Genomic DNA, 14,297 nt, shown 5'->3' with positions numbered 1-14,297 from the left:
TTTCCAATGACTTTTTTTTTTAATTGCTGGGAAACAAGTCTTTCATTGTTTTGTTGTTATTTGAAGTTTGATAATATTCTTTCTAATTTTAAGGGCATTGATGTGAAGTCGATGGGGCGCATATTTGTGGGCTTAGTGAAGTGTGGTGCATGGGGCTGTTTTGATGAATTCAACAGACTTGAGGAAGCTGTACTGTCTGCAGTATCCATGCAGATTCAGACAATCCAACATGCGTTGAAGAAACATAGCCCTGTATGTGAGATGCTTGGAAAAAAGGTACAGGAAAACTTACTTATTTTATTCTTATAAAAATAGCCTATAAACAACAGGGTTAAACTTAAAAAGTGACTACTGTAACTAAACATAGTCCACAAAACATTGCTCAATACTGTTTCATATGATAATATACTGTTACAATGAACTTCTAATGCTAGGTTGAAGTGGATCATAATTCTGGAATCTTTATCACTCTGAATCCTGCTGGAAAAGGTTATGGAGGAAGACAAAAACTGCCTGATAACCTCAAACAACTTTTCAGGCCAGTTGCTATGACTCATCCAGACAATGAACTCATTGCAGAAGTGATTTTGTATTCTGAAGGCTTTAAGGATGCTAAAATACTCGGTAGAAAATTAGTGTCTATTTTTAATCTAGCAAGGTAAGCTCCCCTCCCCCCACCCCAAGTTGTGTTATCTTTCTAATTCTCTTCCTTCCTGCTTTTATTTTAGCATTGATCTTTGTGCTTATCTTACTACCATCTTGTTTCTTCTCCATTTAGACTATGCCAGTAGTCTCCATTTAGACTATGACTGTAGGGATGCAATCTACACATGCTTTCTCTTAATTTTCTGTAATATTTTATGACATGGATATTATAGAAAGCTGTGTCAGAAATAAAAGTAGGCATAAAGCCGCAGGTTTGGAGTCATCAAAAGTTTTACAGTCAATACAGATCTTAAATCTGAACGGTAAATCTCTGTAGATATTAATTTAATTTACAAAATAAAAATCTTGCAATATATTGGGAGGTTCAGGTGTGAAAATATTTGGAAAGCAGTTATAATCTCAAGGTGGCAAAGTACTGCTTCCCTATTATGCTTGCATATGAATGCTCACAAGCATTGTGTTGAATTTAGACTTGAGGTTGTTGAAATACAAGTGACTGGTTATAAGTATGTATATTAGAGAGAACAAAGTTCAGAGGTTTTACATAATGCTTTGAGGGACAACTATAAATACCTTAGTAATGTAATTACATTACTTCCTCTGAAAATTTCAGTGTCATTGCTTGTATCTCTGAAGTGCATTTCAGATGGCACTACAAATACTCATCAGTCTTTCTTTTGCTCAGAACTATATAATGAGCATACTCATTTGCCAAAAATTCAGGTGCTGTCACCTAAAGATTTTTACATTATTGCTGTTTTTAAATTTAGGGAGCTTCTGACACCACAGCAGCACTATGATTGGGGTTTACGAGCATTGAAGACTGTTTTGAGAGGCTGTGGCAATCTTCTTCATCAGTTGAAGAAAAGTGAAGCAAAGAAAGAAAGTAAGGTTGACCATACCAAACTTTTGATTATTTGGGATATTGTACAGGTATCATTCACTACAGGTTGCTTGTTCACTGGAGTTTTGAGAAGCTGTGGCTTAGATCTGGAGGCAATTTAAAATAAAAAAATATCTGTGAAAGTCCTCTATTAGGAGATCACAGAAGACTGTTGTCATATTCTAGATGGAGCTCTTATAAGAACATAGATATAGGACTTAATTCTGGGATGATTTTGAGTAATTCTCAAAGACGCTTGTTTTCGCTTGGATTAGGACAGGAAGGTTGATCCTCTGATGCCATCATTATTCATCAGTCACTAGACCATTTTTGTAGGGATTGGTGCGTGGATGGAAAGCTGCTAGGAGGGACAGGAACCAGCTGACTCTGGGGAGGTGCTTAGGCAGCAGATATAAGGAATTGTAACTGCGCAATAAATCCTTTGTTGACCCGCATTCCGTGAATGCTCTATGTCTTGACCGTAGTTCCGAGGGAACTAGCGCTTCCGTCCCTCACCACACGAGTAGCAAGAAACTGCACATTTTGATTCCATTTGAGGTTTGCTAGAATTGTTACATGGCGTTAGATTGCATAGGAGGGCAAAAACACAGGATATTTTTCACCTGTGCTTCCTAGTCCTGTTCTCTGAAAGTATTATGTGTTTTACATAAGAAGGCAATTTGATTAAAAAATCAGAAAACCCCAGAGATCAGAGCCCTATGCCTTTCCCATATCAGAATCCTAACTTTTCTGTCGGAGTAAAGATTTCCTGTGGTTGTTTTTGTTCTGGTTCCTAAACAGTTATATTTCCATGGTAGTTCAGATTCCAGAGGAGTTGTGGAGAGTATTAGTTGTAAATATTCATAGTTAATTAGGACACACTTCAGAGATGTGACTTCAAACCGCCTCTGGCAGAGTAAGGTCTGGAATCCAGGTCCTTAATTTCTGTCATGAATACTTTGACAAGTAAGCTATCATACTCTTAGTCCCACTTTAATCATGAAGCTATTATGTACTATCTGGCCAGCATCATAACCATGTCATATCTGTATAGAATGGGTTTGTGAGCATATATGAAACTTACAATAAGGCGCTTATCTAACTTATGAGTGGTACATGAACTAGAATGTAGTCTACGCTGTGATTCCACCTTCAATATCTTAGCAGTGTGAGTTCAAGTGCTGATACATTCTAAGGGAAAAAGCCCAACAAACAGCTTAAACTGATCTGGCTTCTTTGCTTTTACTTCCAGTTAATGAAAGTCACATGGTGGTTCAAGCTCTGCGGCTTAATACCATGTCAAAGCTTACATTTGCGGACTGCTCACGTTTTGATGCACTGGTTAAAGATGTATTTCCTGGCATTGACTTTAAAGATGTGGAGTATGCAGAATTAACTACAGCTTTACAACAAGTCTTTGAAGAAGCAAACTTGGAAATTATAAGCACCCAGGTAAACTCATTATTAACTACAGCAATAGAAGAGCAAAAAATGTGTTATTCTGAGTTATAACTGATTAATATTACATTCATTTGATTAATTTCTGTTTTCTTTTGAAAGAAATATTTTCTAAAAAAGTCAGTAACTGGTAGTTAGATTCTAATTACATGTATATGAAAAAATAGGTGTGTGTTTGAAATATGGCATATCAGTTGTGTAATTGAAAGAAAAATAGTGCAAGGTAAATTACATTGCAAACATATGACACAGTGTCATTCAGGCCAGGTATAAATGCCAGTGAATGTTTTGGACAGTGAAAGAATTAAATAAGTGAATGTTTGGTTTATCAGTCAGTTCTGTGTCTCATCTATGTTTACCTATTGTAGGGTTAGATGAAGTTTTGTGACTGAAGGTTCATTAGCTTCTCAGTAAATATATGCCCAAAGAAGGCTGTTATTTTTATATTAGTGACTTAGTGAAATGCTTCTAACATGCAAAATATGTTTCTTGATATTCTTTAGTATCATAATTTTAATTACTTCTGCAAATATCTATTGTTTCAAAAAATTAAATTCTAGGAACAAAGTGAGTGCATGCAAGGTTAATTGGAAAACATTAAAAAGAATGATTTTGAAGTTGTAAAGCTAAATAACAGCCATTATCTCTTTTATTATCTAGATCAAGAAGGCTTTGGAATTATATGAGCAGCTACGTCAAAGGATGGGTGTAGTTATTGTAGGTCCAAGTGGAGGAGGGAAATCAACACTTTGGCGGATGTTAAAGGCAGCCCTTGGTAAAACTGGCAAAGTAGTGAAACAGTACACTATGAATCCCAAAGCTATGCCTCGACATCAGTTGCTAGGCCATATTGACATGGATACCAGAGAATGGTCTGATGGCGTGCTTACAAATAGTGCTCGACAAGTCGTACGAGAACCCCGAGGTATGTTTGTGAGGGAGTTATATATCCTTATGCGTAAATTACTGAAATTGTTTATGTTCAAATACATTTTTATATGTGTTATTATATGTGAATAGCATACGGTAAGAAAAACTTTTGGTGACAATCTTAGAATGCTGACTATTGCAAATTTTGTAGTAAGAAAGCAAAAATAGAAAGAAGGTAAAACATGTAAGGATTCTCTTCATAGAGCTTATGTTTAAGCTTTTAACACTAGTATTTTAACTAGTGTTAAAATAGCAAAAGACATTATTCTTTAAGTGTTTTTCTTGGGTTTGAGATTTTATTTTTGTGCTGTTAATAGATATTACTTCATGGATAATATGTGATGGTGATATTGATCCTGAATGGATTGAATCTTTGAATTCCGTTTTGGATGACAACAGATTGTTGACTATGCCTAGTGGAGAAAGAATTCAATTTGGCTTAAATGTCAACTTTATATTTGAAACTCATGATCTTAGCTGTGCCTCTCCTGCTACAATATCTAGAATGGGAATGATCTTTCTGAGGTATGTCACAGGAGTATTACATACTTTTAAAGTAAGCAAATATACTTGCTTTTAGAATCATAGAATAGTTAGGGTTGGAAAGGATCTTAAGATCATCTAGTTCCAACCCCCCAGCCATGGGCAGGGACACCTCTCACTAAAAGAAACTTTTAACCTCACACTTTTCTTGAAAGATAGTCTAAAGTGGATGGAACAATTTAATTACTTGCTTACATTTATGAACCAAATCACTGGGGAAGTTTACTTTAGGTTTTGCTTTTAGGTGTGCTGTCATGTTATAAACTTTTGACTAATATATCTCATATTTTTTGAGAGAGACATGGTGGATTCTTTCTTTGTGTGTGACCCTTAGAGAACTTGAATATTGCACAGAAATTCTTGTTAAAGTGTTTCCCTGAACTTTCCTGGAATTTTCTTGTTAATTTGAACCTGTCTGTGTGGAGATCTGGATGCCTTGTATTTAACTGAATTTCATTTTGTTTTGTTTGGACTTAGTGATGAAGATACAGATCTTAATTCTTTGATAAAGTCTTGGCTAAGAAGTCAGCCTGAAGAATGTAGATACAACCTTGAAAATTGGATTGGGGACTATTTTGAAAGAGCTTTAAACTGGGTTGTGAAAAAGGTTAGTACTGAATACTTAATCAAATTTCAGCTTCTGTTAAGATTGATCATTTTTCTAGTTTAACACTGAAGAGATCATTCATGTTAATTTTTAAATTTTAAGTAAAAAAAATCTCAGTTTTTTTTGGTAGCTGTTTTCTTAATAAGTTTAATACATTATCTGGACTCTTTGATTCTGGAATGTATATCAAGATAATTTTTCTGCATATGCTAGATTTTCTTAAGTGTTTCAGATGTTTCTCTGCTTCCCATTTTCCTGAAGGAGTTGCGTATGCATTGAACAAGTCACTTATGTTGCACAAAGACATTATTTAGGAGACGTCCCCACTGCTGTGATCAGTAAGCTAGTGTTTGTGAGACCTGCATTACCTCCCCTTGTGGAACATATATGTTCCTGTTATGGTTTTAGATTTATTTCCCCTTTGGTTTTTTCACCAATGAAGATTTTTAGACTTTTAAAGTATCTTCATGTGTATACACAGGAAAAAAACATAACATTGATCCTGAGGCTGCAAATCCTCTTTGGTGTTATACAGCAAAATCCATAAAGGATCCATTCAAGAGAGAGTTTTCCAGTATACGATTACGTTGATTTCTTACAGATTCTCAAAATCTGCAAGAAAAGTTCTAATTGCTTATCCTAAATTACATCAGTATGTAGTCTGATATTAAAACTACCAAGTCAATGCTTATAAATAGTTTCATTTCAAGTGAATTTTCTAGAACAGCACTTTTGAGATCTTTCATCATTTGTGGCAGTGTCAATGAAAAATGACTGCTAGCAATACATCACATTTGTTTTTTGGAATATATTCAAATCTACTACATCTTGCAATTTGTAGAATGACTCTGTGGTAGAAACAAGTTTAGTTGGAACTGTGATGAATGGACTGTCTCATCTTCATGGGTGTACCGATCGTGGACAGTTTATTATTAACTTGTTACGTGGTCTTGGTGGCAATCTCAACACAAAATCACGACAAGAATTTGCAAAAGAGGTAACAATCTTTTTGAGACACTTTATTAAAAATTTCTCAGTATATGTAGTAGGAACAGTGATTTTCTGTCTTCTAACAATGCAAATTTACAATAGTAGGCTGTCTGTGCTCTAACTTTTTTGCAATCTGTGTTGCCTGTAGAGAAATAGCTGAGAAGTAAAGGAATGTTTCAGATGTCCCTGATATGCTGCTAAGTGCATCCAGCCCAGGTAGCAATCCTGTGGTGCAGCTTCAAGAGATGCAGAATGGCCTCTATCCATGCTGTTTTATGCAAGGACCCCCTATAGCAGACTGTGTGGGTGTATATGTATTGTATATGTTAATACAGATTTTATTTTGTGAGAGATTTTTCTGTTCAGAGTGTGGGGGCTTTGTTGCACCTCACCAGGGAGGTGTTCTCACAGCATTATTTAGACATTATGTATTGTGTACAGTGGGATATGGTTCTCTCTGTGTGTAGATACTTGGAGCTACAAGGAGTAAGGCACAGAGTTGGAAAACTATGTGGATATACTGGTCCATAATGTCTACAGAAGCCTGTCCCTGGAGATAGTTATCTCCCCAATCACACTTGTGTTTTGTGTTGAGAGAAGGAAATAGTTCCTTCCAAAAGACAGCCTGGAGCTACAACGTATATACAGGGCATATGGTAAATTTTAGACTCAGCTTCTGGAATTAGCTATTGATGCATCCTGTGAAGGAGTTACCTCATTCTTACGATTACTAGTAAATATGTTGCCTAATATGAAAAAAGGTTATATGAAGCTTTGCTAAATATAGTTTATTTGATATTCTTCATATTATGAAAAAGTATCTGGAAGAGTAATATATTACTGTTTAGTTAAGGGCTTAATCATAAGGCATATGCATAACATGATTGAATTTTCAAAGGCAGCCTTAAAACTATCAAATTGAAGAATTAAATGTTTGATTTTACAGTATTGTTTGTACATTTGTTGATTAGCTGGAAAGTGTAGATCTTGTCATTAGGACTATGGTTTTAATGGAATCTTTATTTTCTTTAAAGATCTTCAGCTGGGCACAAGAATCTCCACCAGATCCAAGGAAGCCTCTGGACACGTACTACGATGCTGACACTGGACAGCTAATGCAGTATCAGCTGAAAAAACCTGAAAATCTAACAGCTGATGACTTCAGTAATCTCCAGATGCTTCCTGTCATCCAAACCCCTGACATGCAGAGAGGTTTAGATTACTTTAGACCCTGGCTAGACTTTAATAATAAGCAGCCATTTCTTCTTGTGGGTCCTGAAGGATGTGGAAAGGGGTAAAAAGTATTTCCTTGTTAAGTAAAATACACTTCTAGCTATTTGACAAAGTCTGTAGTATTTTGTTATAATGGTTTTATCATACAACTTTCTGCTAGAATATTACTTGTTTAGGCTACAAATGAAACAGCCTTCTTTAGGGGCAAGTAGGTAAATTTATATGCAGATCTACAGGGAAAGCTCAGGCTGCCTCTGTGCATCTAACACATCTGAATGAGGCTTTTAGGTATGAAACAGGACCTTTGGGAAACCTCTGCTCTCCTGGAGCAACAGCTGAAAGGCACATGAGGTATACAGTCTTATCTCAAGAGGCACTAGATACCTGTGTGTGGGCAACTGAATTTAGCTATCCATTTGCCTATCTTAGGTTCCTTATTTAGATGGGTTGGATCACTGTATATGATATATTTAGGCTGGGTATTTGTTTCATATAGTTGTGTGCTACACTTTAATTGAACTTCTTAAATGGAAAATACTAAGGCAAGAATGATTAATCCAGCAAGCCTCATGAATCACCTTTTACATTAATGTAGTATGTATTATATGCATTTTAATTATAAAAACTATACAGTATCTTTAGATACACAGTATTTTAATGCATTTATGTATTACTTATGCTTATATGTATGTACACATTTGCTTTTTTTAGGATGCTGCTTCATTATGCATTTTCTCAACTCCGATCCACTCAGGTTGCTACTATTCACTGCAGCGCACAAACTACTTCTCAACATTTTCTACAAAAATTAAGTCAAACTTGCATTGTAATCAGTACAAACACTGGGAGAGTATACAGACCAAAGGACTGTGAAAGGCTTGTTTTGTACTTAAAAGATATCAATCTACCCAAACCTGATAAATGGGGAACAAGCACTCTCGTGGCTTTTCTACAGCAGGTGAACACTTATGTCTGTTATTTATAAAGAGACTTAAGTATACTGGAAATAGTTTAGTGTATGTAGTAAATACCTACATTGATTATTTTCAGAGTTAACAGTCTGCATCTGTATTGACATTAATTGTGTTTGTGCTTTGGTAGAATGTGTAGGTGTCAGCAAGAAATAAGATACCTTTTTTATTTGGCTTACATACATGAGTAAATAACGATGCTTGCCTCAATGGGTTATAATGCAGTAGGCATATGAATGACAAGAAACTCATCAGGAGTGATCAGCATAGATTCACCAAGGGCAAGTCATGCTTGACCAGCTTGATAAACTTCTATAATGAAATGACAAACCTGGTAATCAAGGGGAGAGCAGTGGATATAGCCTACCTGGACTTTACTTTAGGCTGTTGATGCTGTCTCCCGAAAGATCCTCACAGAAAAGCTGTCGATGTATAGGCTGGATAAGCAGATAGTGAGATGTGTTGAAAACTGGCTGCACAGGCAGGCCTAGAGGGTGGTGATCATTAGCACAAAGACCAGTTGGAAGCTTGTACCTGTTTAACAGCTTCATTAATGGTTGGGACAATAGGGCAGAGTGTACCCTTAGCAGGTTTGCAGCTGATAGTAAACTGGGGGGAATAGTATACTTCTGGCAATTAAGAAAATAGTAGTAATGATATGCTGCTTATGATTTCTTTTTGGGTTTTTGTTTTGTTTTGTACAATACTCTGTTGGCTTTCTATTTAATGAAATATTTATTTAATTATTAAAGGTTATTACATATCAAGGATTTTATGATGAAAATCTGGAATGGGTTGGTTTAGAAAATATACAAATTGTGGCTTCCATGTGTTCTGGAGGAACATTAGGAAGACATAAACTTACCTCCAGATTTACTTCTATTGTTCGTCTCTGTGCAATTGAGTAAGTACGTGGAAATTACTTTGAGAACTCAGATTCAGCTTCTATCTTTACAGCCCCTGCTCAATTTAGTCTTTATGAAGATGTGGCTGATTTACTCTTTCATCTTTTCTAACAGTTTGGGATATTAAGATTTAGTGCTGTTTGGTGCCTCTTGGAACTAGGAACCAGCTATGGGGCAATCTGTAGCTACCTGCTGATAGTGAAGTGTTTAAAATATGTTTCCTGTTGAATGTTTTGCTTTCAGTAAACTGCTTGAAGCAACCTTAGATTAAGGTGGTGTTTGCTTGCAAAATTAGACAAATTGAAAAGAAGTTAGTCTGTTTGGTTTTAAGTTTGAGTGCATTTACAGATGTATTTAGAAAATTTCTGAGGGTGGCCCATTGCAATAAAACCATAATTTTACTTAGCTGCTAGATGGAAATACATGGAAATTCATGAAAATTTCTCAGCAATTATACGTAACTTGATTCTTTATATTAAGAAATTAACAATGATAGTCCATAATGATTACTTTTTGTTTTTTCCTTTGCAGCTATCCAGAAAGAGACCAACTGCAAGCTATTTATAGTGCCTACTTGGAACCTGTACTACAGAAAAACCTGAAGAATCACCCTGTTTGGGGTTCTTTGCCAAAAATACATCAGCTAGCAGGATTTATGGTTCAAGTATATGAACAGGTATGTAAATTTGATTTGTTTTTTTCAAGGAAATTGAGAATTCAGAATTTTTAAAAAATCAGCTTTTGATATTAACAAGAAAATAAAAAGGTTTGTCAGTATTAAAATCCAAGTTTGTATCTTTTTCATATGTTCATATCAATTTTAAAGCTACTTATTTGCAGAGAATCTTAGGTATTAGAGGCAAATAGAGTAAGTGCTCCTACTTTCTAACTGATTTATTGTATGATTTTGGCAAGCATCTTCAGACATGCATACTTTCAGTTCTTGATTTGTAAAATGTGGATTGTAGTGTTTAACTACTTAATGGATGGGGAGACAGTGTACTTCAAAGACTGTTAAATGTTCAGATGTTATGGTTTGTTGTTATGAATAGAGAAGAGAGATATGAGGGTGCAATGCTTTATACACATTAGGGACTACCTATTAAAATTTTACACTGTTAGAAACAGGTGTTTAGACACACAGGTTCTTTTTCTCCTCCTGGAATGTGGGCATCGTCACAGAATCACAGAACATTAGGAATTGGAAGGGACCTCAAAAGATCATCTAGTCCAATCCCCCTGCCGTAGCAGGAACACCTAGATGAGGTTACACAGGAAGGCGTCCAGGCGAGTTTTGAATGTCTCCAGAGAAGGAGACTCCACAGCCTCCCTGGGCAGCCTGTTCCAGTGTTCTGTCACCCTCACTGAGAAGAAGTTTCTTCTCAAGTTTAAGTGGAACCTCTTGTGTTCCAGTTTGAGCCCATTACCCCTTGTCTTACCATTGGTTGTCACCGAGAAGAGCCTGGCTCCATCCTCGTGACACTCCCCCTTTATATATTTGTAAACATTAATGAGGTCACCCCTCAGTCTCCTCTTTTCCAAACTAAAGAGACCCAACTCCCTCAGCCTTTCCTCATAAGGGAGATGCTCCACTCCCTTAATCATCTTAGTTGCCCTGCGCTGGACTCTCTCCAGCAGGTCCCTGTCCTTCTTGAACTGAGGGGCCCAGAACTGGACACAATATTCCAGATGTGGTCTCACCAGGGCAGAGTAGAGAGGAAGGAGAACCTCTCTTGACCTACTGACCACCCCGCTTCTAATACACCCCAGGATACCATTGGCCTTCCTGGCCACAAGGGCACAGTGCTGGCTCGTGGTCATCCTCCTATCAACCAGGACCCCCAGGTCCCTTTCCCCTTGACTGCTCTCTAATAGGTTATTCCCCAACCTATACTGGAACCTGGGGTTGTTCCTACCCAGATGTAACACTCTACACTTCCCCTTGTTATATTTCATCCCATTTTTCACAGCCCAACTCTCCAGGCAGTCCAGGTCACGCTGGATGGCAGCACAACCTTCTGGCGTGTCAACCACTCTTCCCAGCTTAGTGTCATCAGCAAACTTGTTGATAGGACACTCAATTCCCTCATCCAGGTCATTGATGAAGATATTGAATAATACCGGCCCCAGCACTGACCCCTGAGGCACCCCACTAGATACCGGCCTCCAACTAGACTCCGCCCCATTGACCACAACTCTCTGGCTTCTGTCCTTCAGCCAGTTTGCAGTCCACCTCACTACCCGACCATCTAGTCCACACTTCCTCAGTTTAGCTGTGAGGATGCTGTGGGAGACTGTGTCAAACGCTTTACTGAAGTCAAGGTAGACCACATCCACTGCTCTGCCATAATCCAACCACCTTGTTATGTCTTCATAAAAGGCTATGAGGTTGGTCAAGCACGACTTCCCCTTGGTGAAGCCATGTTGACTGCCCCTAATGACCCTCTTATCCTCGATATGCCTTGAGATGGCACCAAGGATAAGGTGTTCCATCACTTTCCCAGGGATGGAGGTGAGGCTGACAGGGCTATAGTTACCCGGGTCCTCCTTCTTGCCCTTTTTGAAGACTGGAGTGACATTTGCTTTCCTCCAGTCCTCAGGCACCTCTCCCGTTTCCCAAGACTTGGTAAAGATGATGGAGAGTGGTCTAGCAATGACTTCAGCCAGCTCCCTCAGTACCCAGGGGTGCATCCCATCTGGACCCATAGATTTATGGATGTCCAGATTGCTCAATTGCTCTCTAACCCAGTCCTCATCAAATAAGGCAAACTCCTCCAATTTCCCGACTTCCTCTGGGGCCTCAGGGGTACGGGGCTCCTCAGGACAGCCTCCAGCAGAGTAGACAGAGACAAAGAAGGCATTCAGCAACTCTGCCTTCTCTGTATCTTCTGTCACCAGGGCACCCACCCCATTCATCAGTGGGCCTACATTGCCTCTGGTGTTGGTTTTATCTGCCATATATTTGAAAAAACTCTTTCTGTTGTCCTTGACCCCTCTCGCCAGGTTTAATTCTAAGGAGGCCTTAGCTTTCCTAGTTGCCTCCCTACATCCTCTGACAACAGCCTTATATTCTTCCCAAGTGGCCAGCCCCTCCTTCCATGATCTGTAAACTCTCCTCTTCCATTTGAGCTTACCCAGCAGTTCCTTGTCTAACCACGCAGGTCTCCTGGCTCCCTTCCTTGACTTCCTACGTGTCGGGATGCTTTGATCTTGAGCTTGGTAGAAGCAGTCCTTGAATGCTAGCCAACTATCTTGGGCCCCTTTACCTTTGAACAGCCTTGCCCATGGGATTTCCCCCAGCAATTGTTTGAAAAGTCCAAAGTTTGCCCTGCTGAAGTCCAGGGCTGCAATTCTGCTTGCTATCCTGTTCCTGCCGCACGAGATCCTAAACTCCACCATTTCATGGTCACTACAACTGAGGCAGCCCTCAACCTTTACTGCTTCAACTAGACCCTCCTTGTTAGTGAGAATGAGATCCAGCAGCGCTCCTCTCCTAGTCGGTTCCTCCACCATTTGCATCAGACAGTTATCATCAATGCACTGGAGGAACCTCCTGGACTATGGCTGGGTTGCTGAGTAGTCTTTCCAGCAAACATCAGGGAAGTTAAAATGCCCCACGATGACCAGGGCCTGTGACTCTGAGGCCGCTCTCAGCTGCCTGTAAAAGGCCTCATCAACTTCCTCACCCTGATCTGGTGGCCTGTAATAGACACCCACAACAGTATCACCCCTGCCAGCCTGCCCCTTAATTCTCACCCATAGACTCTCAACCTGCTCCTCATCTGTGCCAGGACAGTACTCCGTACATTGTAGATGCTTTCTCACGTAAAGAGCAACTCCGCCACCTCGCCTGGCTGGCCTGTCTTTCCTGAAAAGGACATAGCCATCTATGAACACGTTCCAGTCATGTGAGCTGTCCCACCATGTCTCTGTAATTGACACCAGATCATAATCTACTGACCGAACACAGGTTTCTAACTCCTCCTGCTTATTCCCCATGCTGCGCGCATTGGTGTACAGGCATTTCAGGGCACGAGCTGAGCACACCGATTTCACCCTCCGGGGATGGGAGGCCTCCCAGTCTTCATCAATTCTAGAGTGCTGCCCCACTGGTGCCAGCCCAGCTACAATCCCATCCCCCTTCAAATGTAGTTTAAAGCCCTCCAAACGAGCCCTGCCAATTCCTGTCCCAGCATCCTTCTACCCCTGCGAGATAAACCTTTCCCACATATCACTATCTGGACTGGTGTCTTATAAAACCAGCTGTTATCAAAGAATCCAAAACCCTGCCTGTAACACCAGTCTTGAAGCCAACTGGGTAGTCACTGGCTAGCATGCACAGGTTACTAGGAGTTTCATGTGATACTGTCAATGTATTCTAAGAAATATAAGTTTACATCTCATCAAACTAGAGCCAAATAACTGATTCAGTTATTCTTTACTGAGAGGGTGGTGAGGCACTGGAATGGGTTGCCCAGGGAGGTTGTGAATGCTCCATCCTTGGCAGTGTTCAAGGCCAGGTTGGATGAAGCCTTGGGTGGCATGGCTTAGCGTGAGGTGTCTCTGCCCATGGCAGGGGGCTTGGAACTAGATGATCTTAAGGTCCTTTCCAACCCTAACTATTCTATGATTCTGTGAATTAAAGATATAGTTGTAGATTCAAATATTCTCTCTGGGGTAAAAGTTAGTATTACTATAAAGTCTTTTATAGTGACTTACTGTTTTAGGTATTCTTTTATTACACTTTTATATTTCCTTTCCATTTTATATTCAGTATTTCTCAAAGAAAAAAAAAATATGTTTTGTCTCATACTGCACTAAAACTCCTAGGTTCAGTTATTTGCATTCAAAAATAGTACAGAAGAAATGTTGTAATTATTATTAATTTTGTCTCTAAATTGGAGAGACATCAATTTGGTAGATGGACAACTCAGTGGATAAAGAACTGGCTGGATGGCTGCACGCAAAGAGTTGTGGTCAATGGCTCAATGTCCAGCTGGAGACCAATAACGAGTGGTGTCCCTCAGGGATTGGTGTTGGGACACTGGAATTGAGTGTGCCCTCAGCAAGTTTGCCGATGACACCAAGCTGTGTGGTTCGGTTGATACGCC

The 14,297-nt window shown here is 39.1% G+C and overlaps 1 protein-coding gene across 1 annotated transcript in view; it reads left to right on the top strand.

Moving 5' to 3' along the window:
• The window catches only part of DYNC2H1 (dynein cytoplasmic 2 heavy chain 1), a 170,320-nt gene that overhangs the window by 26,941 nt on the left and 129,082 nt on the right, over positions 1-14,297 (top strand). Inside the window, exons 32-43 of the mRNA XM_080612498.1 lie at positions 94-276; positions 435-658; positions 1,437-1,552; positions 2,802-3,001; positions 3,668-3,932; positions 4,255-4,462; positions 4,958-5,087; positions 5,929-6,084; positions 7,112-7,371; positions 8,022-8,268; positions 9,034-9,185; positions 9,718-9,862. Of these exons, the coding sequence (XP_080468624.1) occupies positions 94-276; positions 435-658; positions 1,437-1,552; positions 2,802-3,001; positions 3,668-3,932; positions 4,255-4,462; positions 4,958-5,087; positions 5,929-6,084; positions 7,112-7,371; positions 8,022-8,268; positions 9,034-9,185; positions 9,718-9,862 (2,286 nt within the window). The remainder of the gene's footprint in view (positions 1-93; positions 277-434; positions 659-1,436; positions 1,553-2,801; positions 3,002-3,667; positions 3,933-4,254; positions 4,463-4,957; positions 5,088-5,928; positions 6,085-7,111; positions 7,372-8,021; positions 8,269-9,033; positions 9,186-9,717; positions 9,863-14,297) is intronic.

This window comes from Psittacula echo, assembly GCF_963264785.1.
Source record: "Psittacula echo genome assembly, chromosome: 3".
Taxonomy (NCBI): domain Eukaryota; kingdom Metazoa; phylum Chordata; class Aves; order Psittaciformes; family Psittacidae; genus Psittacula; species Psittacula echo.
Note: the sequence above shows the minus strand (reverse complement) of the source record. Positions and strands in the feature narration are given on the sequence as shown.